The sequence below is a fragment of the Crocodylus siamensis genome, chromosome 5 (genome assembly GCF_052110815.1).
Source record: "Crocodylus siamensis isolate JL-2025a chromosome 5, ASM5211081v1, whole genome shotgun sequence".
Classification (NCBI taxonomy): Eukaryota; Metazoa; Chordata; order Crocodylia; family Crocodylidae; genus Crocodylus; species Crocodylus siamensis.
Window position 1 is genome coordinate 122,744,059 of NC_143399.1, and position 22,837 is coordinate 122,766,895.

A 22,837-nucleotide genomic window follows, 5' to 3' on the forward strand; every position below is an offset into this window, starting at 1 on the left:
CCCTCACTCATTTAAATGCCTGTTAGTCAATAAATAAGAAATGTCACAACTCACTACTTTGTGGAATTATCATATTTTCTTACATACCACACACTCCTAAATAAGATATACACCTTGTTTTTGGAAGGTAGAATACAGAAAGAAAGATTTTTCCAGAGTCGTAGCTGACTTTGACATAGAGTAAGTCCTCTTGGAAGCCTAAAGGGTTTCATGAAGTGTGGTATCTAAGGAGATAGTCTGGGTGAAACAGTACAAACTTCTTGGTGTGACCAGAAAACAACATGGCGAAGCTTCAGGCCCTTGCAAGGGCAGTAGCAAGACTGATACTTCTTTACTTTAAATACTTTTTTATAATTTCTTGTAAATAATAGTCCTGGTTCCACATCACGAACCTTATCGAGACACTACAGACCAACAACTCAATTGTCCAGCACAAGTTACAATGTTCAGCCAATAACTACTGCGAATTCCACAGTGGCTTCTTTCTGGGGCCAGGGAAATGGGAACCATCTTTGTAGCCATTAAAGTACAGTGTTTCCCTTCTTCTGATCCAGTGAAGAAAAAAATAAATACCCCACTTAGGAATGATTTTTAGGGGAAACCTGTGCACGTAAATACAATCTCCAGTTGGACACCCCCAAAATTATTGACTTTTAGGATACAGTGTAAGTCCTAGTTTTTTTGTTTCTTTGTGAAAAACTCCTTTTTTTTTAGTTGAAAAAAGCAATGAAATAGAGATTCTGTAGATTTTGTGTTGTAGCCAGAGGTGCGAGGGAAAATAATATAACCACAGAACTTTGGTGATGTCCCCAATCTATTCATCTGTCTGTGGTACAAACTGCTGACTGAAGTATGTAAACAAAGTAAGCAGAATTTAAGACCAGAAGTAAAAACTATATCACACATTGTTTGAGTCAGTCTAATGTAAGCAGGACTAGTAGGCTGTGTGGTCTGGTTCATGAACAAGTCAAATACTGTTGAATCAAAGAAAAAGTAGGTACAATCCTGCAGATACCGAATGCATGAGAACAGAAGGCCAAAGCTTGCACAATATTGCTCAGTAATTACTACCTTCAGCAAATTATATTTGTGGTTGGTACAATAACCACTGCTCTAATCTAGATGCATGCTTGTCAGCCAGAAACAAATTGTGAGATGTAAATAACCAATGTATAAAAGGCTGAGGTGAAGCCTTGTATTTTGGAACTGACGTCCCCATTTCTTTCTGTCTAGGTATGCTACAAACCAATCATTTGTGGTAGCTGAATATACACAGTTGCTTTTCAAGCTAAGCCTGTTGCATGCATATATTCCAGAAGAACCAAGCAGAGGATTCAGGGTGGAGATTCATTGACTTTCTTCCTGCTCTCCTGCTGTTCAGCCACCTTCAGCTTAAATTTTTTAAAACTTCTTATTATGGTCAGTATGTATTTGGACTTGCCTGTGCAAAAAAGGAGTGCCAGCTTTCAGAAATCTTGGAACACATTAGCATGTTGGATCAATTGATTTATGAAGCAGAAGCAGACAAAAACAATTTACTTGGCTAGACTTTGTTAATGCATATGCCTATATTTCTCACACTTTAATAACCTCATACCAAGCATACATCACATTTCAAAAAGGATTCAATAACTCATTGAAAAGTATTATACCTCTCTTTTATGCATCTAGAAACACGAGTAGCAAAGGTACTAGAAAAGTTTATAAGAGGGTATACTTTTGTTTGAAACGCTATTTATATTTTATTGAATTAGCTAGTTAAATCAGCTGAAAAGGACCACAGAAGGCTAATAATGAGTGTATGAGTCAGTCAACCAGTCAGCTATCCCACAGAGCACAAAGAACGGTATCTTGATGTTTGATTTAATGATTCTAACAGAAGCAATAGTAGCAGAAACCAAGTGGAAATATTTTCTATTGAAGGGATTGATGGACTGGGGAAATGTGATGGAGTGCCTAATTCTTCTCTCATTTACACTGATCATACTGCTATTTTAATTCCACTGGGGTTAGTCCTGGGTTGTGAGAGAGAATTCAGGTTTGTAATCTCCAAAATTAGTCCTCTTAAAAGAAGATTAACTTTATCAAGCTTACCTTGAACTCTAGCCATCCACCTTATCAGGAAATCAGGGAAACATTTGGGGAAGCAGTGTTTATATGTAACTGATAAATGCAAGGAGTATTTTTCTGCTACTGCAAGCCATAATAAACCTTATAGACAAAAATATATGATGGCAATTCTGAAGCAAACAACCTCAATTCCAGAGGTTGTGAAGCTAATGAGCCAACAGGAAGCAAGGAAGAAAATGTGATGCATGAATCTTAAAAATCCCCAGTGCACAGGGGTATTGTGAGGATGAACTAATTGTAAGATGGACCAATGATATGGGAATTGAGATCCCTTCCCAATGTATTTTTCTACCATATACAGGGGACTAACCCAGGAGCAGCTCCACAGGCATTAAAGTACTTACTGTGTTCTGGGGGGGGTTGTGGGTTGTCATGCATGGTTTCCTGAGTTTATTAAATTGATATGGCATGTGTAGTCTTTACGTATAAATAATGCCAAGCTGCATTAATCTTATCGTTATTTTGTCTACATGTATTGTGGTATTTGCTATAAAATGTATTTCTTATATGCTATTAAAGGGCCAGGGCTGCACAATATGATAGTGGCTCTCAAGTGATAAACAATGGGCGCGTCTACACTTCGCCATATGGCAATGTTGCTATGGTGCCATGCTTTAATACTTCCATAAGGAAGTATTAAGCATGGCGCAGTAACCACCCACACGGCACCTTGCATGTGGCACCTGGTTAGACTCCTACTTCACCCTAGCAATGCACTAAAACAAGGAAGCACACTGTTATGGCGAAGTAGCTGCTGATCACATGTAGACTCACAAGATCACTACATCACCATAGCATGTCATACGGTGACATAGGGCGACATGTAGACATACCCAATGAGTTTCTTTTGCACCAAGCAAGGCTAAAAAACAGTAATCACTAAGAATTGGCATTTGACAGGAGCGTGTTCACTCACAAACTGGAAGACAATGCCTTTCATACAATGACAATTTTATGTTTTAGAGGAGAAACTCTAACATGAGTAGCCCCTGGCAACAGGAGGAACATTTCTCACTGGGGGGGCAAATGAAGTGAGAGTATCTTTAGGACACTGGATTAGAAATCTCCACTTCTGAAAGCATGGAAACATTCTTCTGGTCCTCTTCTACCACAATCCCTCACAGTTGAAATGCTTGTCTTCCATGATTGTTTTATCTGTGGGTCTGAGGATGGCTGATGAAGTTGATCCAGGATCAACAGACTCTGTTGCAACTCAGACATGTGTTTCCATGCCTGATGGATGGCTCCGGATTCTTGATTTGGTCCACAACACACTGTTTCTGCCACTCCCACTTTTCCATCTCCTGTTGTTGTCATAAGGTTTCAAAATACTGAGATCCTTGCAACAGACACTTCCTCCATTTGGTCTCCCACATTTTGATGTTGATGTTGCATTTTTTTTAAGTTGGGCTTGAGGACATCCTTGAAGCACTTTCTCTGCCCTCCTCTTGAGCATTTGCCTTGACCGAGCTGGGAAAAAAAAATTTGCTTTGGGAATCTGGAGCCAAAGAGTTAGATAATATAATATGGCTATCCCAGCAAAGTTGATGTTGGATGATCATTGCCTCAATGCTCATGGTGTTTGCTTGTGAGAGGATATTAACATTGGTGTATCTATCTTCCACAGGCAGCACTGATGGTACCTCTCCAATGACTTGAGGTGTCTCCTGTATATTGTCCATGTCTCACACGTGTACATTGTCCACATCCGCATTCCTGTATGGAAGCTCTGCAAATGGCTGAATGACTAATGACTTGTTTAATGAATGGCTTAATATCAACTTGTTCTGCCTCTGTATATTTAAATATGGACCACTGACGTGACTCACCATGCAGAACAGTTCTGCTGGTGGAAGTTGTCCAGTACAGATAGTTAGAAATGCAGTCACATACCTGCAGTAGATCAGGCGAGAAGCCGGGGGGCGCTAGAGCACACCTCCCTGCTCAGCGGAGGCAGCCAATTTGGCCAAGGCTGACTCTCCCACCCTGCAAGGGTGGGGAGGTTATGGGGGAGGTGCAACACATCCTGGGAAGTTGGGGGACTATGAGTTAACTTGAATCCGGAGGGGATCTGGGATGGATGTTCAATAAACAGATTTAACCTAAGTCATTTAAGTCTGATGCTACATCCATCCAGGTTTATATTAAACTGGTTTCTGACATTTTGAGAGTGGTTTATGTGCACTACACTTCTGTTGTGTTAGAGATTTGAGCTGGTTTCCAGTCACTTATACCAGTTTATGTGTAATTTCTGTCCCTAGCTCTGCAGATATAAATCACCTGTGAGAACCAGGAAAACATCTCCTTAAAAAAAAAAAACCCTGTAAATTGATTATCTCATACCATTAAGAAAGTATTTTACTTACATTCCTTATGTTTTCTTTTTATAAGCACAAGAGTTCTAGTTACAAATTTCAAACAATACATTTAAACAGTGGTATCATCTAAAGTTTACATCAAAAATGCTCCTTCTGAAATCTCTGTTCTGTAAACCATACCGTGGGGATAATTATCTTTCATCTATATACATCCTGTATCAGACAAAGACTAGAGAGCACTGCTAATTTTATTTTCATTAATGAAGTAAAGATTAGACGGAAAAATGTAGTCAATCTTTGTGCTATTGCAAGCTTAACTAAAGATTATTTTAAGATTATGTTATCTGTCTAAGCCAACGTTTTCTATTGTAACAATCAGCAATAAACAGAGTATTGAAATAATTCAACACTCAATTCAATAACCCTGGGCAGGGAGGGTGAGGTTGATGTCATATACTTGGATTTTAAAAAACTTTGACTTGGTCTCCTGTGATGTCCTCGTGGCAAAACTGGGGAACCTCACAGTCTGATGGCTGGGGAACTGGCTCCATGGTCAGACCCAGAGAGTGATAGTTGATGGAAACAAGTCAGCATGGTGCATGGTGACCAGTGGCAGCCCTCAGGGTTCAGTACTCAGACCAATACTCTTTAATATATTTATTAACTATCTGGATTCACGTGTCAGAAGCAGACTGGCTAAATTTGCAGATGACAAACTGTGGGGAAGTGAGGTTATACTGGAGGATAGGCTGAGGATTCAAGCCAACTTAGACAGGCTCACAAAGTGGGCAGATGAAAACCTGATGACCTTCAATATAGAGAAATGCAAGGTGCTCCATCTCAAGAGAAAGAACCCACACCATACCTAGAGGTTTGGCAGTGCTTCACTCACTAGCACTACATCCAAAAAAGACTTGGGGATCGTGGTTGACCACAAAATGAATATGAGCCACCAATACAATGCTGCATCTCAAACAAGACCCAAGATATCATTCTCCTGCTTTACTCAGCCTTGGTTGAGGCTGCAGCTGCATCCAATTCTGCTGCATCCAATTCTGGGCTCCACACTTTAAAAAAGACATGGAGAAGCTTAAGCGAGTGTGGAGGAGAGCCACACACATGATCAGAGAGGTGTCCTTATGAGGAGAGGCTGAGAGAAACTGGATTCTTCAGCTTGGAAAAACGTAGGCTTAGAGGAGATTTGGTGGCAGCCTGTAAGTACATCAGGGGTATACATCAGGACCTGGGAGAACATCTGTTTACCAGGGCTCCTCTAAGGAAATCTAGGTCCAATGGTCACAAACTGCTGGAAGGCCATTTTAGACTGGACATAAGGAAAAACTTCTTTACTGTCCAAGTCTCCAGAGTCTGGAACAGACTCCCCACAGAAGTGGTGCAAGCACCTACTCTGGACATGTTCAAATGGGATTTGAATCCTTATTGTGCTAGGGTCATCTGACCCCCAGCTGACTTTCTGCCCCTTGGGCAGGGGGCTGGACCCAATGAACTTGCAGGGTCCTATCTAGCCCTAATGACTATGAAGTCTATTAAATTGTTCCTAGTCTAATAGAATTGATAGATTATATTGGTAGCTCTTAAGAAATCAGTTCAATGGACTTGTTGGTCGAGTGCAATGGTTCTCAGTCTTTTTAGACACAAGATACCCCCTTAGAAAATGTCAGCTCTTTCACTAGTTTTTTGACTACAGAAAAATAACAAAGCAACCCTCCCTTGCAAAGAACTAGGAAAAACCACAATAGGACAAAACATTTTTGACACTATGGATTCCTATTTGAAATGTATGTTTTTTTCTTATGAATCATGTTTGTATACCTAATAGTGCTAATGTTGTGGGATACCCTTTGGTACCCTTGAAAGACTTGCAAGGCACCCTGATAACAAATCACTGTTCTGGTGCCTTGTAACCTCTGAGTTTTGTTTACAACAGTGTAAAATAGGAGCAAATAGCTGCCATTCTGAGTTGGTAATAGTTGGTACCCACTTTGCAGAGGTGTAAATCACAACACAAATTGCAAGCCAGTGGAAAATCTGCCCCAGTATTCTCAGCTTTATTCATAATATCACATTCATGTTCTAAAGCAGGGGTTTTCAACTTTTTTAACAAGTGTACCCTTTCTGTCTCAAAGTTTCAGCTCATGTACCCCTTTATATTTTTGTCTTGTTTTTAAGTGGGGGAGAGGAATATTGAGGCCCCTACGGTGAGGGAGGGAGTGGCGCTGGGGCAGGTGCTGCATAGGTGGAGAAAGAAAGAATGATTTGGGGTGGCTGAGTGTACACATTCCCCCCCAGCAGGTAAGTCTGTGGGAGAAGGGCTTGTGGGGGGCAGATTGAGGCCCCCATGATGAGGGAGGGAGCGGGGCACAGGCAGGAGCAGGGGCTGGGTTGAGTGGGTCTCTGCGCAGGCCCGGTGGTGGGATAAACCAAGGCTCAGGGGGCACCCTGGGCCCCACTCCCGCCCTCACCACAGGGGCCTCAATCTGCACCCCCATGGTAGTGAGGGAGGGAGTGGGGCTAGAGATCAAGACCCCACACAGTGCAGGAGGGAGTCGGGTGGGAGGGACAGGGGGTGAATGATTCACCCTTGCCCCACTCCCTCCTGAGCTGTGGGGGTCTCAATCTACCCCCCTCACCAAGCCCAGTCACAAAGAAAGTGAGGGAGGGAAAGATGAGGTGAGGGAGGGAGAGGGGCTGTGGCTGGGGCAGGTTCTGCAGAACCAGAGTGGGGCACAAGACTTGAGCTGCACAGGGGGGTGGTGGCTCCCACCACTATGTGTACCCCCAGGAGGTATGAGAGGCATGTGCCCCCCAGATCTGCACCAGAGGTGGGGTGGACTGTGGCTGCAGTCTGGGGCTAGGGCTGTGCCAGAATGGGCCGGGCTACGCTTGGGGCTGGTGGCGGTGGCACTGGAAGCAGGGCTATGGGAGGGGCTACAGATGCTCCAAAATTTGCTGTAGCCCCCCAACCCCTCCCAGCACAGCCCAGCCCAACATCCCCACTGGGAACAGGCCAGCACTGCTCCAGCCCTAGCCTGCAGCAGCCCACAGCCCTCTCTGCCCCACATGCTGATCCACCAGTTTGTGCCCCCCGTACCCTCCCAGGGGTGCACGTAGCAGTGGCATTGGGATGGAGGGCCAAATGGGGAGGAGCTCACATGCAGGCACCACCACTGCTACCATTGCTGCCCCATTTAATCATGCACCACACCACTTTCCCTGGGCCATTCACAGCTCCTCAGGTTGCTGATGGGCCTTACACCCAGCCAATCATGCACCGCCGAAGGCAGGCAGAAGACACACTCTCCACCCCACCCCCACCATTCAGACCCTCACAGCTCTGCTGTAAGGGGGTAGTGGCCAATCAGGAAAGTGAGCTGGGATGGGGGGCAGGGAGGCGCCATGGTGTGCTGCATGGGGCCAGTGGCACCTGGCGCGTCCCTCTCCCTTCCCGTCCCCCTCCTCCAGGTAAGAGGCAAAGCCTGGGAATGCACCAGGGGAAATGCCACCGCTGTACCCCAGGGTGTGCTCCATTCCTGCCCACCAGCCCACCTGTGAGTACCCCCTATGGCCTTTCTAAGTACCCTTGGGGGTACACATACCCCTGGTTGACAACCCCTGTTCTGAAGGTTCCCTTTTCACATCTTCTCATCAATGACTCAAACTCCTTTATTCTTCTGGATGTGTTTCATGTGTGGAAAGCAGAATCACATTTTAGTAACCACATGGTAGGCAAAAGCTTGTGCCCAAATGGATCCAAATGCAGGAGCAGAGTCTCTGTAAAACTCCCTACAAACATATGGTACTGTGTACTTATGGTTGTTAACATGATTTTATTACAGTATGACTATGCTGATGTAAGTAACTTTAAGATGATTGGCTAAAAAGGCAATGCATATTTTATTAGCATGGTAACATTTTATACTAGTCTTTTATTCTAAAAAATCTCAAAAGATCACATGTTTTGTCATACCTGAAACCAAACTGTTTAATGTCAGCAATTTACATTTCCAAATGCAATACATATCAACAGCTCTTTCAGGCTAAGACAGTTAATTTCATTAAAGGTTACAGAATAAAGGATGATCATCTCATCTACAGGTTGGTAATAGCTGGGAACAAATTCTCAGATATGAGTGTAGAAAAATATTGGTTTGAATGCTTTCCCTGGAGCTTTGAATGACAGGGAAATTGAAAGAGAGTCTGAAATAGATGCATAACCTGAACCACAAGCAGAAACTGATAAGAAAACTGGGGCAGGGGGAATGACTCAGTTGGATGTAGCACTGTAGAAAATCCACATGGGGCCTTAGAAATGTTCATCTATGCCATGATAATGCACCAACCACAGAGATGATTATGACAGTCCCAGAAAATGTGAGAGCAGTAATGAAAAATAACCAAGGCAATGAACCAGTGAGAAATTAGGAGTCAAAGGGCATTAAGAGTGATGCTATGAAAATACAAAGATGGTGACTGGTTCTCTAAGGATTTCTTTCCTTCTTTTTTATTTTCCTTCTTCTGGAACAGGAGACACATGCCCATTCTTTTAAAAAGAAGGAATGACATGTCAAATAAAACCAACCTCCCAAAATAATAATGATAACATAATTATAACATTGTGCATATATATGAGAGGAAGGAGGAACTAGTTTCATACTTTAAAAATCAAATACCATGTTTAGCTGCCTATTGCATGCACCCCTGTCCCAAAAAATTAGCCACACAGAATTGGGAGGTGAGTTTTAGATGGGAAAGTTGACTTCGAGGCTGGATGCTGAAATGGCTGCCAGGAGCTGGCTCTCTGAGAGACCTTCAAGAGAGGCACAGTCCATTCCTCAGTGTCACTCACTCTCTTCTTGCAAGCTCTGCTGTTAAAGATTTAACCCTGTCTCAGCCACTAGCAGCAGGTTTTGGCTGAGTAGAAACAAGTGTAATTGGTGCTCAGTGCTTTTGCTATCAGCCACCTACCCCTGCTTATAGTACGTTTTGGGAACTGATATACAGAGCCACATAAAGTAACTTAAGCAGAAGAGTTACCAAAATACAATAACAAGGCACAACACCAAGCTTTCTTGGTCCTGCAAAACCCATATCCTATTTATGTCCTCTTGAGTGCCAAGCTGTTCCGTCTCAACTGACTCCGAGCCAAAACCAAGGCCATCCCAACCTCAATCATTGAGCTCCACTATGCTGGTGATGCTGTAGTGTGTGTTCACTTGGAAGCAGACCTTCGGGCAATTGATGTCATCTTTACCTAGTCATATAAGAAAATGGGATTGACGCTTAACATTCAGAAGGCCAAGGTCCTCCATCAGCAAGCTCTTAAGCTGTCCCCAGCTCTGGTAAATCAGATTCACAGTGAGACTCTGGAGAATGTTAAGTATTTCCTGTACCTTGGAAGCCATCTCTTACAGAAGACTGAAGAAATCCATTGAAGAAATCCAACATCACCTTAAAAGTGCAAGACACCAGAAGACACCTGAGGATTTGAAGATCGAGACATCAGATCTGAGACCAAGTTCATGCTTTATCAAGCAGTCGTGATCTATTGTACGGAGCTGAAACATGGATAATGTACCAGAGACACCTCAAGTCATTGGAGAAGTACCATCAATGCTGCCTGTGGAAGATCCTTTGAATCTAGTGAGAAAGACAGATACACCAGCATTAGTGTCCTCTTCCAAGCAAACAACATGAGCATCAAGGCAATGATCATCCAACATCAACTTTGCTGCCTGGCCACATCATTCAGATGTCTGACTCCAGATTCCCAAAGCAATTTTTTTTCTCCCAGGTCAGTCAAGGCATATGCTTAAGAGGAAAGAGCACAGAGAAAGTGCTTCAAGTACATCATTAAGGCCAAATTGAAAAAATGCAACATCAATTTGTGGGAGACTATTGCCTAGGACCACCTCAAATGGAGGAAGAGTCTTCTGCAAGGATCTCAGTACTTTGAGCCCTTATTCTGATAATAGGAAAAGTGGGAGTGGAAGAAATAGTATGTCATGAACCGAATCAAGAATTCAGAGCCACCCATCCCATGCAGAAACACATGCCTGACTTGCAACAAAGTCTGTCCATCTTGGATGATCTATGGCTCCGTCATTTGGAGCCACAAATAAAGTGATCATGGAAGACAGTTATCCTGGACTGTGAAGAATTGCCAGTGATATGTGCTATCTACTGACTGGTCCAGCTGCATCAAATGTAGCACTATCTCTCACATTTGGAGAAAGGCCGCAGTTGTTGCAGTCCTAAAGCCTAACAAGCTCAATGATGATGCAAAGAGCTATAGGCCAATCTCCCTCCTGTGCATTCCATACAAGCTACTGGAATGGATCATTTATGCCGAAGTCTACCCCCTAATTTATCTGCAGCTGTCTAAGAAGCCAAGTTGGTTTTAGACGCCGAAGGTCAACAGTAGAGCAGGTAACTCTCCTTACTCAAGGCATTAACTCTCCTTACTCAAGGCACTGAGGCTGGGGAGAAGGTCAGCGCTGTCCTGGTGGATTTAACTGCTGCATATGATACTGTCTGGCTCCATGGCCTCTACTACAAGCTCCTCCAAATGATACCTGACAAAACGATTGTCAGTTTTGTTATGCTCATGCTTCAGAACTATGATGGACAGGAAAGCCACCCCAGAAACCTTAAGAATGGTGTCCTTGCAAGCCTCGGTACTTTCTCCATTGCTTTTCAATATGTACATGGTCAACCTGCCTGACACCCAGTCCAAGAAGTACGGTTATGCCAATGATTTGGTTCTTACCAAATCAAGCAAACAATGGGAACCATTTGAATCCACTTTGACATCAGACATGAACACGCTTGCTGGCTACTTGCAAAAATAGCAGCTCCAGCTCAGCCTCACTAAAACAGTGGCAACAGCCTTCCATCTAAACAACAACCAAACGAGGAAAGAAAAAAAGTCAAAATTGGAAACCAAACTTTGTTACCATGTCACTTATTTAGGAGTCAAGTTGGACCATTACCTTCCACCAGCATCTCCCTGGAGTCTCCAGGAATTAGATATAAATCTCCAGGAAACTGCTGACAGTCACCCAGGAGATAAATGATTCATTCATTAAAATAAATATTAAATGTCAAATCCGATTTATACAGTAGGCCAGTGGGTTTTAAAAATGTAATAGTAATGTCCTGATGAAATGACTCATTAATCTCATTGGCTAGGGACAGACAGTCAAAAAGCCTGAGTCTGAATTGATTCAATCTTTGCAGGATAGTCTAACCTGGCTAAGCTAAATCAGTTTTATAACTGAACAGACATGCCAGAAATGCAGGCACATGGCAGAAATGCAGTGACTCATGCTAGAAGCTGGGGGGCACTAGAGCAGCCCTCCCTTCCTTCCACAGCATAGAAGCGTAGCCAGGGGGGTGTAGCCAGGCTCTGGCAAGATGCTGTAATTAGCCAGCTGGGAATTAATAACAGTGTTTATCTCCCAATTAAGAAAACAACAGAGGGACATTACCAGCTACCTGTTGATTCAGCACAGACTGTAGCCAGCATGTGGTCTGGTAGATAATACACAGATATCTCCTCAGCAAGACAGAGCAGGGAGGGGGGAATTCCTGCTTAGCAGGGAGTGGAGGCGGGGAGCATCCTGCAGCCTCTGCCAGAGCTCTAGCCAGGCAGCAGAGGGGAGGGGCCAGCCCTGCTGTGGAACAAAGAGCCCTGCCCTGCCCAGCCCAGAGAACATGCTAGGATGCTGGGGATATCTGGTTTATCTTAAACCAGCAAGGGGTCTGGGACAGAGATTGCATAAACTGGTTTGAGCCAAATCTGTTAAGTCTGATACTACATTCAACCAGGTTTCTCTTAAACCACTTTCAGCCAATTCTCAAACCTGTTTATGTGCACTGAACATCTGCTGTTACAGGTTTAAACCAGTTTCTGATCACTTAAACCAGTTTGTGTGTAATGTCTGTCCCTAAACCTCCCAGAATAGATTGAACGGAGTTGGCAACCCTACTGGAAGGGTAAGGTTAACAGCAGAGGAGCTTTTATATGTTGCCTTGCTGGTGTCACTTGGGGTACAAGTTTCCGAACACTTCCCACCTCCACTTTGACACTTGTGTATGTTCCTGCAGAGTGTTGTGCTCCAGTATGGGGCTGGAGCATGCACACTAAATTAGTGAATTCCAGCCTTACAGTGTCTGAAACCTCAACCACAGGATCTCAGCATTTCACAGTTTTTCAGATGTAGTTATCCTCACAGCTCCTCTGTGAGATAAATACTATCATCTTCATTTTACACTGGACAGGCTGTGCTTCCTACCATGGTCAGAGGCCATGTAGACATGCCCTGCATCTCTGTTGTCACTGATTCTATATTAACATTCAATTAGGAATGACACATTTTAGCTATTGATCCTATCACTTTACTCCCATGAATAGCCCTGGTAAAATGAATAAAGCAGAGTAAAATGATCAGGAACAACAGAAAAGAAGTGCATCAGGCTTTCAGAAAGCCTGTGTAGGATCCAAATCAGTCACTGGCTTTCAGACCTGGAAAACAGGTATAAAGTCTCAAAAAGTTCTAAAGGTGGCTATAGCACAATCATCTTTAGCTTAAAGCAAGACATCAAGATTTCATTCCAGCCTCCCTCTCCCCACCCCTGACTCTTTAATTGTGTATAGACCTCTTAAAAGGGAAATCCTAGTTGTGTCTGTGCAGGCATCAGAGGAGCACAAGGGTGCAGAGAGGCCTTCCTTCCATCAACAAATGCACTCATACACGTATCAGCCAAAATTTGGCTGCTGGGAGGAACAGGAGGTATGGTCTAGTTAGCAAAGGTATCGTAACTCCAGGAGGTGTCACTCAGACGGTAAGCGTTCTCCTCAGCAATCTGTGGAAGGCAGGATGTTGCCTATTGTAGTTCATACTATTTGTTTTATTATTTATTTGTAGTAAAGTGACACTACCTTGTAGCAAGGCTATCACAGTCACAAATGGCTGCCCCATTGTCCTGGATTATATACAAAAATCATGAAAAGACAGACCCTGCTCCAAAGAGTTTACAGCCTCAGTGAGTCTCTTAGTTTAGAAGGAATTTTAAGGCATTTTTCTTCTGTTAAACCTAATTCAGACTCTTATTTAGAACTATGCAATGTAATCTGCTCTTCGTCTGCTGTTCTAAAATGAATACAGAGATCATAAAGACCAGTAAGGCCATAATGTCCAATCTTAAGTATGGACTATTACCATTGTTAGGTTCAAAATACACTTAGCAGGAGAGGAAAATGAACATCTAGGTTAATACTAGCCTAGATGCTGACAGACATGAAAAAAACAAAACAGCACTTTACTGGAAGAGGAAGCACATTAGTTTGACCAACTCCCCAGTGTCTGTATAGATTGCACACTTCTGCAGGTCTTTTTGGTGCTCTTAGCTAAAGCTGGGCATGCGCTGTGCTCAGGGACGTGCTGAGCTGAAAGTAAAGCTCTGTTTTCTTTTTTTCTTCCATGTTTGTAAGCAGCCACTTGCGAGAGGTAGAAAGGTTTCATGTTGAGGAGTCAAATGTTCATCTTAACTTTAACAGTGAGCACGTTAATGTCCTATTTGCCTGATCAGATTATATATTTTAAAGGTCTGGGTTCTTATATTAGCTCAATAGTTTTCACAACACATGAATCGTAGAGAAAACAATCACTCAGATCTTTGGTACATGGATTTCTGAGTTATCCTGCCAGGTAACTAAACTGAGCAAAGGAGAGAGCTAACATCTGTTTATGGTTTAAGCTCACCAGCCACAGCTGATGATCTGGCAAACAAAGCTCTATGTACGAACTTTCTGAGTCTTGTTCTCTATTTCTGTATTTTGCTCTAGATCAGTGACTAGCAACCAGGCCGCTTGAAGGGTACCACGATATATTAGGAGATGAGCAGGTGTGAGGGGATGCCTGCAGTCTCAGGCTCTTCCCTGCTCCCACTCTCCCGCCCTTCCACAAGGAGCTAAGCACTGTAAAAATAAATTAGTTTTAGAAATGGGGTGCTGCTCAGTTCTCAGAAGTTATGGAGAGTGCCTTTATACTACAAAGGTTGAGAACCACTGCTCTAGATATAAAATAGGAGCAGCCCTAAAATATAGGTACTGGGGAGCCTCCCATGAATCTATATCAACTGTTTTAAAGGACGTTGTAGCAAGTTTGTGCTCCAGGGGTGGCCGTGATGGCCCCTGGGGGCCATACAATCCCTGCTTGGCTCCAGCTCTAGGATGCCCTCCCCTCCTTGCTCGCCCACCTCACCTTTGATGCAAGTGTTTTATTAAAAGGAGGCTGCCTAAGGGTCTGAGAGCAAGCCTAAACGTGGGCTCTGCTCCATTCTCCCCAATACTCACTCCCATTGGGTACTACTCTTTCCTGATGTCAGACACCCTTCCTGGGCTCTGGGCTCCTTGGCCCCCTTGGGCTCCAGCTGTGATCCCTGACCTTGACCTTTAGTCTGCCTACACCCTGGCCCCACTCCTAGGTCAGTGCCCTGCTGGCAGCCGTCCTTCTTGGGCTACAGACCCCTGGGCTTATATAGCTCAAGCCCAATCCCCTCCTTAGTCAAGTGACTCCCTAATTGGCCCCTGCTGCACCTGCAGGCTGCTTTCCCAGCAGCCTCTTCTCTTAAAGTGAGAAGCGTACGAAGTGCCCTGTCCTGGATGTCAAAGCCTCATTAGAAACCAACTCAAACGTAAGTGAAAAAAGTTTCATGGGTGATTAGCAGAGTTACCATCACTGTCTTTTTATAGTGAGTTTTTAATGATGTGGTGGGGAGGAACCCAGCAGATTTCAATAGGTTGGCATGTGAAAAAACATGTGTTTGGCTGTTATTCAAAGGAAAGGCAAGACTGCCAGCAATAGCAGCACTAGGGGTAAGCAAGCATAGCGTCAGCCCAGGACACCAATTTAGAGGGTGTACTGCAATGGCATCCGCTTGGGAGCCGGCACTATGCTCAGGGAGCGTGCACTGCCATAGCAGCTACAGCAGTCCCTGCGTGAAGCAGTAGCATGTAGCACCTGCTTCTTCCTTCCTCCCCCACCCAGGGTACCAACACTCCTAGTTATTCCTCTGACTGCCAGCTCCAAGAAAAGCAGGGACCAGTCTGAAGAATTCAAATTATAACTATTACCTTCAGTTTCTTTTTAATGTTCTTTGAGGACAAGGAGCATATATTTATAGTACTGAAGATTGGTTTAAAGAATGCAAATTACAATCTGCTGTGAGATGCTTTCAGATTACATTTTTCAATCAACTTTCCCACAGCTATCAGATCAGCACCTGATACAACAGGATACTGTGTTTATTCCTTAAAATCAATGGAAACTTTCAGTTCTTGAGCTGTCTGTTATCTAAGGTTCCCATATAAAAGGACACCAGCATTTGTTGGTGGTTCCCATATAAAAGGACATCAGCATTTATTGAAGTTATTTGTATTGGAGACCCCAAACTAGATTGAATACCTGCCAAATTGCACAAAAATATAGCAAGAGAAAGAGTGTAAGAATTTATAAGCCAAGATGAAAAACAGGAAAGAGAGTACATTCATTCCTGTTTATCATATGAGGAACTGAGGCATACAGAGAATAAGTTAGCCAGTGGCATTCAGGAAGCTGGTGAACCCAGTTCTCCTTAGTCCATGATAAGTGTCTTACCCCAAAGACCATTTTTCTTTGATTAAGATATTTGAGGACATATCATGTGTAATGTTCTGTCATTTTAATGTGCCATTTTACTATTTATTTTTACTTCAGACAGAGGCATTTATTTGAATCCCTCTTGCAAACCTCTTTAAAAAAGCACCAAACCCCTTAGTAGTTCTGACAGTCAAAGCAGGAAATTACAGGGTTTTTTAAACATGTAAACTTGTCTGTGTAAACAAACTCTGCAAACATTGATGAGAATAGAGGTGTCCATGTCTGGTTTGAAACCATCAGCTACTTTTAATCCAATTGTTCTCATTCCATGGCAACTTGGCTTTGCTTTCTTTTCTTTCCTCATGATTAGATTTCAGGAGAATTGAAAGCCCTAGTGAAATACAGGGCTGGGCACCCTTCAATCTAATTCCCACCCCCACAACAAGCAAACTACACTTGTTAGTAAAGAGGAAAAAGAATACGGAGAACCGTGCCATTTACAGTGAGCGAGACACCGACTCAGAGGGTATTATCTATTATTATTAATATTCCCTATTTCTAACAACGTGGAAGGTGCAACCTGAGAGATCAGTGGAACGGTTTGGGTTTTTCTATTGGTTTCCATAGGGGAGGTCAGGAGCAGAAATAGAAGGTAGTTTGTGGGTTTCTTTTTTTTTTTTTTTTTTTTTTTTGCAACAGTAGCTGTGTAGAGAAGTATCTTGCTCTGTTAACTCTAACAGGCTCTAGCATTTGCTGTGGTTTTAAGATCAGTTAGTCTGCTGCTGCTGCTGCTGCTACAGGTCACGCCAGAGCCCAGCTTATACAAGCCTCCTCCTGTTCCAAGACAAGCAGGAGGAAAAAAGGTGGGGAAGATAGAAAAGGGTAACAACAGGTGTGTAGGAATAAGGGGAGACAGTTTTGAGTGGGGGGGGTGATTCTTTGCTTGTGTATTCCCTCCCCCCCCCGCAATGCATGTATGTAATAGGGCACTGTCCCTTCCCATGAGGGTTGGGATTCAGTGGTGGAGAACCAGGAGCTCCCTGAGTACCTGTGTGGGGCCATAACTGAGTGTTTCTCTCTCCCCTGACAGTGAATAAGAAACAGGTGTGCAAGTCCCTGCCTGGTTAGCAGGGGAATGAATGTGTGCCCCTGACTCCTCTCTTTCTGCCTCATGGCTCTTTCTCTCTCTCTCCCTAGGATGAGGGGGCTTGGGCAACTGTTTCTTCCCATATTCTTCACCCTCGTCCTCATAGTTCATTTGAAGGACACCACGTCCTGTGCTCTGCCTGGCAGTGCCCACCAACCAGTGCCCCCCCTCACCAGTGGGAGCCACCAAGGCCTTGCCTGCATTGGTATGTATTCAAATTTTGCTCGCTCCCTTTACTAGTTCAGTAGCTGCGACGCTGGCAAACAAAGGAAATGTGGAGACGGAATAAATCATGCCTAATCTATCACAGCATCTACGGCTGCTGCAGCACTCTTCCATGAAATAACTGCCTTAAAACTCTCCGAGTCTAATAAAGGGTCTGACGTGTTTGTGACGTAGGTTTGGAGCTGCTGTTTCCAAACTTCACATTTTCCCCTCTGCGGGGAGTAATGCTTGAGGTATATTGATGTTCTCATTTATTAGTTGGGCAACTGAAAGCAGGATGTCAATAGCTATTAATAATTATAATTGCTTGAATGAATATTGCTGTGTTTTATTTCATCATAAAGATGAGGAATTCCTCTAGCTTCCCCTCAGAAGCCAAATGTTTCTTTTTGAAGGGGTTTTTCCTGGCAAAACTGTCTTAAGAAATAGATCTGTCTTAAGAAATAGGACCCAAGGCTTTCTGATATGTTGAGATCTATCTTGGTAGGAAGGGTGTGTGCAAAGTTTCTTGATGTTACAAAAGTCCTTGTTTCCTGGGGAAGTTGTGCATGCTGCATGTCCCCTGCCAAAGAAGAAGCATAACCAAATGCAAGGGGAGAAGCCTTGCACCCCTGCTTCTCCAGTGGCCTTCACTACCCTCTCCATACACATGGCACAGAGGGATTGCAGCTGCTTTTCCAGGTTGCAGGAGTAGCTGCAGAGGCTGAGATGGTGCATTCTCTCCCCTGGGGTATTCAACCTATATTATATTATGCTGTCTTCATGAGAGGTGGAGCAAATATCATCCTTTTGAGTCTGGAGAAGCATATCTCCATTAGCAAACATGTCTGGACCTATAGCCTCAGCCAATATAGTCCCAAAGTGTAGTGAGTTTGATAAATGCTCAAGTCAGAATCAGCTGTGGGCACTTTTGAACTGTGTGAAATGCAATAGGTAGGAGAACTGGTCAATCAAGAAAAATACAGTGCTGTGTATATTTTTAAATTTGTTTTATACTGACAAAACATACATAATTTTACCTTATGATCAAGCATGTTTTATTTGTCCTATTTTTAAATCATTCAGGACATAAAAGCCACATATTTGCCAGGTGAAAATTGCTGTTTTTCACTCTATGTAAGGGAAGCCATTTACTTTCAATCAAAACTTTTTTTTTGTTACAGTTGAGGAAAACAAGAGAAAATATCTTTAGGCTTTGTAAAAAAACAGCTTTTGAAAACAAAACAAACCAACAAGAAGAAAAAAAACCCACTGTCTTTTTTAAAAAAAATAATTAAACATTATTCAAGCATATCTGCAACACAGGCCCTGCAGTACTGAGGACCTGAAAATGAAACTTTAATAAAAATAAAAATAGATTTCATTTACTTTTATTGTCCAAGCTGACAGCAATGCAAATAGCAAACAAGCAGCATAAGCTGAGAAAAGTAAACAGTCTTTTAAAAATTCTTTCATTTTTATTACTCCAACTTGTTAGCAGGACAGGTAAAGGAGTTAGTTTGCTTACAAGAAATGATTTTTAATTCAGTCCTTTTCCCATTTTTTACATAATGCCCTTTATTCTATTTCTCCACTTATCTCACGCTTACAACCATAGGACTGTATCTGATTCCCAGGTGGCTGCACTGGGTCATAGAATTGAAAGGAAAAATATCTAAAGCTCATCCAATCCCCAGAATCACTGAACCTTTTTCTGTGATATCCATTCACTCTTTGAAGAGACATGCCAAATTCTGTCAGTGCACTGAGTGCTCATTTTTGATGAAACAAAGGGGCACTTTGTTGCACGGCAATAGTGACACAGAAATCATTCAGATAACACCACAGACCTTGATGCTTGACCAAAACAGGTTACCGACACCTCTCTTAACTGCAAAATAAAAATGCATTGTTGAAATCATCAAAAATAGATGGGCAGGTGCCTATTGGAGAGACTTTGAAAGTTACAGAATCTCTTTTAATCAGCATCATCAGCTGAATGACATTTCATGGGTCAGCAGCACAGACAAATTTCACCTTCTTCAGACCCAATATAATGCTGTTTTGCTCTTTTCAACAACTTCTCCTAATGATCTCTTGCACCCACCTTAGAAATGATGTCCTCAAAGGTAGCAGAGGGTACCCTACTGAAACCAAAGGTATTTTCAATGCCACTAACTTACAAAACAGGTGGAAACCCAAGCACTTGATTCCAAGCTTTCCAATATTATAAAGTGTAAATTACTAACCCTGTTAATTTGTGATATACAATTACTTAAATGGTCTGTCTCTGTCTAGTTGTCCTTTTTATGGCATGGATATAGGAGTGAATATATATTGTCGAGTAGCAAGCTCTAGAGCTAAGGTGAATACTGTTTGCAGTCTTAATACCTTAATGCAACTTTTTGGCACGTGCCAAACACAATTTGAGGCTTTTAGAAAAATTTTTGTAACAAAATAGCTGTGTGTTATCTTGTCTAGGCAAGCAGTTTGACACACAATTGATTGTCCTCAGAGTGCTGCACAAAGTTATATGGAGAAACCTTGTAATAACACCATTTATTAGAGACTGAAAGTTGGGGTCAAATCTGGTATTGGGTAAACCAATGTAAAGGCATGGCAAATCTACTCATTTAAATATAATTCTGGAAGGAGGAAGTGTGAGCAGGACTGAGTCAATACTCAGTGTAAGTTTCAAATGTATCCAAAGAAAACATGATACAATAATGTGTATATTAATCCCAGGTGTAGACCACTTTGGAAGTGACACTATAGAAAAGCTGAAGAGGTATTTTCATTCTAAGCCTCTTTTCAGGAATGTTTAACTTCCAAGAAATTTTCAAAAAGGTGACCAAAGAACCTAATGTCACAGACACGTGACCCAAATGTTGCCATAGCCAGAACTGATGTAGTGACTGCCATTTTTCAGTCTTCTTATGGAGGGGAGTGGCTTACACTGGTGTAGGGCTGCACATCATTTATCTGTTCCACATGTACACAGGTGTAAAGGCAGATTAAGCCAGTATATATATATTTATATGTTCATTGCCTAAATTTCGTTAGAAGTCTGTGACCATAAAATGTAATTTACAATCCAAAATGTGTTCTGTAAAATGCCATACATCAGTGTATGTGATCTATGTACATGCTACGTATGTGTACCATTATACATGCACTTGGGCATGTATGAAGATATTACTGATTATAGATTGAAATTCCTGAAATTTCCCTTCATCTAAAGGCATTGTTCTCCTTGGGAAAAATTACCTTTTGGCTCTTTTGAATGATATGATCATGAAAAGTTGCTTGAGTCCCTTGACTGTGTTTCACTCATGTAAATAAGTTATTACAATATATAGTAATAGAAGGTACAGCACATACTCAAAAGGAATGAGTTTCTATGCTTTTAGAAGTCATAAATTTGCAACTCTGTTTTGTCAGTTGTAACATCTTATGATTGTAAACCTTTTGGTGTGGGAACTGAAGGAGCACATTCCTATAAGAGGCTATATACAGTATCAAGAGGAGAAAATGAATAAGGATATTGTCTTCTGGAACAGAACAATTTTGTTTCTGATATCATGCAGTACTTGGCATGGAAAGCAAGAAATGCAACCAATGTGTGTATTCAGTTTCTTGTATAACATGCTGAGCCCCACCTACACTGAGTTATACTGACAATCTTCATATTAATAATTTGCTTAGCAGCATATTGCAGCAGGCAGCACAGCTCAAATCCCAGGTAAATTGTAAATGTATACAAATACTTTACATAAAGTATATTTTCTCCTAATATTTTATGTTACATTTTAAGCCAGTGTTTTCAAATGTAGGTACCTAAAATAATCTTTACATACATCAGTATCTTTCTGAAATATAATTACACATTATAAAAATGGAATTGGAAACTAAAATCTGAATAATTTTCCTTCAGATGCTCCCAAAATCAAATCCCTGTGTATTTTATCGTTAAGACCACAAAGCCTCTGGGTAGTTTGGTAGGTGAGGCATTAGAATAGCAAAGCCTATATAAATCCATTACACAGCAAGTGATCTAGATATGCAGGAGCTCTTGAAAAATGCATACATTTGGTACTGTGGAAAATAAGTATCATCTGCCATGGAATAGCCTGTATTTGCATTTGTGTATTTGTCACAGAGCAGAAAAGGTGGACAATTCCTATTTATTAATAATTTTAAATGCTTCAGCTGATGCTTTCATCCAAGGATCTCATTGCACTTAAACACAGAATAAAGAAGTAGGTTTCTTACCATTTATGGTGGGGAAGCTGAGGTCTTCGGAGGTTGGATTGGCTTGTTTAGAGTCACTCAGGAGGTCAGTGGCAGATGAGAACCCACAACTCCCAACAATGCTGGGCAGAACCTTAGCTGGTATTCTCACAGCTCCATACAACTGCATTCATTCTACCTCCTTTTTGGCTTCAGGAATGAATTTGACCCAAGTCAACAGGTAACAAATTCTCTGAAGACGTTCTGTTCCAAGACCATTTCAGAGCCTCTGCCTATACACTGTATTAATTGTGGCCCTACTGGCCATAATTATGGCCTGCAGCCTCCCTCATAGCCATACCTATGTGTCACAGGCCTTCCTCTACTGAGTTCTCTTCCCTTACCCTTGGGCTACAGCAAATGAGACAGCCAAGACATGCATACTATTGCTGCTTTCTGATTTTCCTGCATATCCTAAGGCTTCTTCTTATAACGGAGTTCTCTAATAGCTAGACAAGTATTGCATTACTATGCAGTACAGTCAGATTAAGGACTGTGGTTTAGACCAGTGTTGGATTTGTTGAATCCACAAGTTGTTGGCCTTAATTCTTAGCTGATTTACCAATATATTCAGGTAATGTTAATCAAATGGCTAAGACATTAAGGGCTTACCTACATGGGGGACTTAATACAGATTAAGGGAAAGTATGGTTTTAAAGTGGATTGGTTATTCTTGATCAACTTCCTGTGTGAATGCTCTCAATTTATTAGAAATTGGCTTGGAAATGGATTAAATTAAGTCAGAATAGGGCACAATTAATTCAAAATAAGGTCATCCACATCGGGAGTGTAATGGCTCCAACTGCTGTGTAGCAGTAGCATCCTTTGCAGTTGAGTTGACCCTGCCTGTCACGCCTCCACTTATCCCACCTGCCACACCTTTGATGGATGTTATTCTGAAGTTTCATATCTCAGTTACCAGACTTGGTCCTACTGGTCCTAATCATGTCCTCCAGCCTCCCTCATAGTTTCACCCATGCCTCACAGGGCTTCCTTTACCAAATTTTCTCCCTCTACCTGCACTTCAGCCCACTGGGCTTTGGCCTTTGCAAGGCTGTTGCTAACTGCAATGTTTCCTGGGCCCC

At 42.4% G+C, this 22,837-nt stretch overlaps 1 protein-coding gene across 1 annotated transcript in view; it reads left to right on the forward strand.

Moving 5' to 3' along the window:
- Nucleotides 1–16,919: 16,919 nt before the first annotated feature.
- The window catches only part of AOAH (acyloxyacyl hydrolase), a 156,453-nt gene continuing 150,535 nt past the window's right edge, over nt 16,920–22,837 (forward strand). Inside the window, exons 1-2 of the mRNA XM_090048689.1 lie at nt 16,920–16,974; nt 17,309–17,463. Of these exons, the coding sequence (XP_089904815.1) occupies nt 17,310–17,463 (154 nt within the window). The 5' untranslated portion in view covers nt 16,920–16,974; nt 17,309. The remainder of the gene's footprint in view (nt 16,975–17,308; nt 17,464–22,837) is intronic.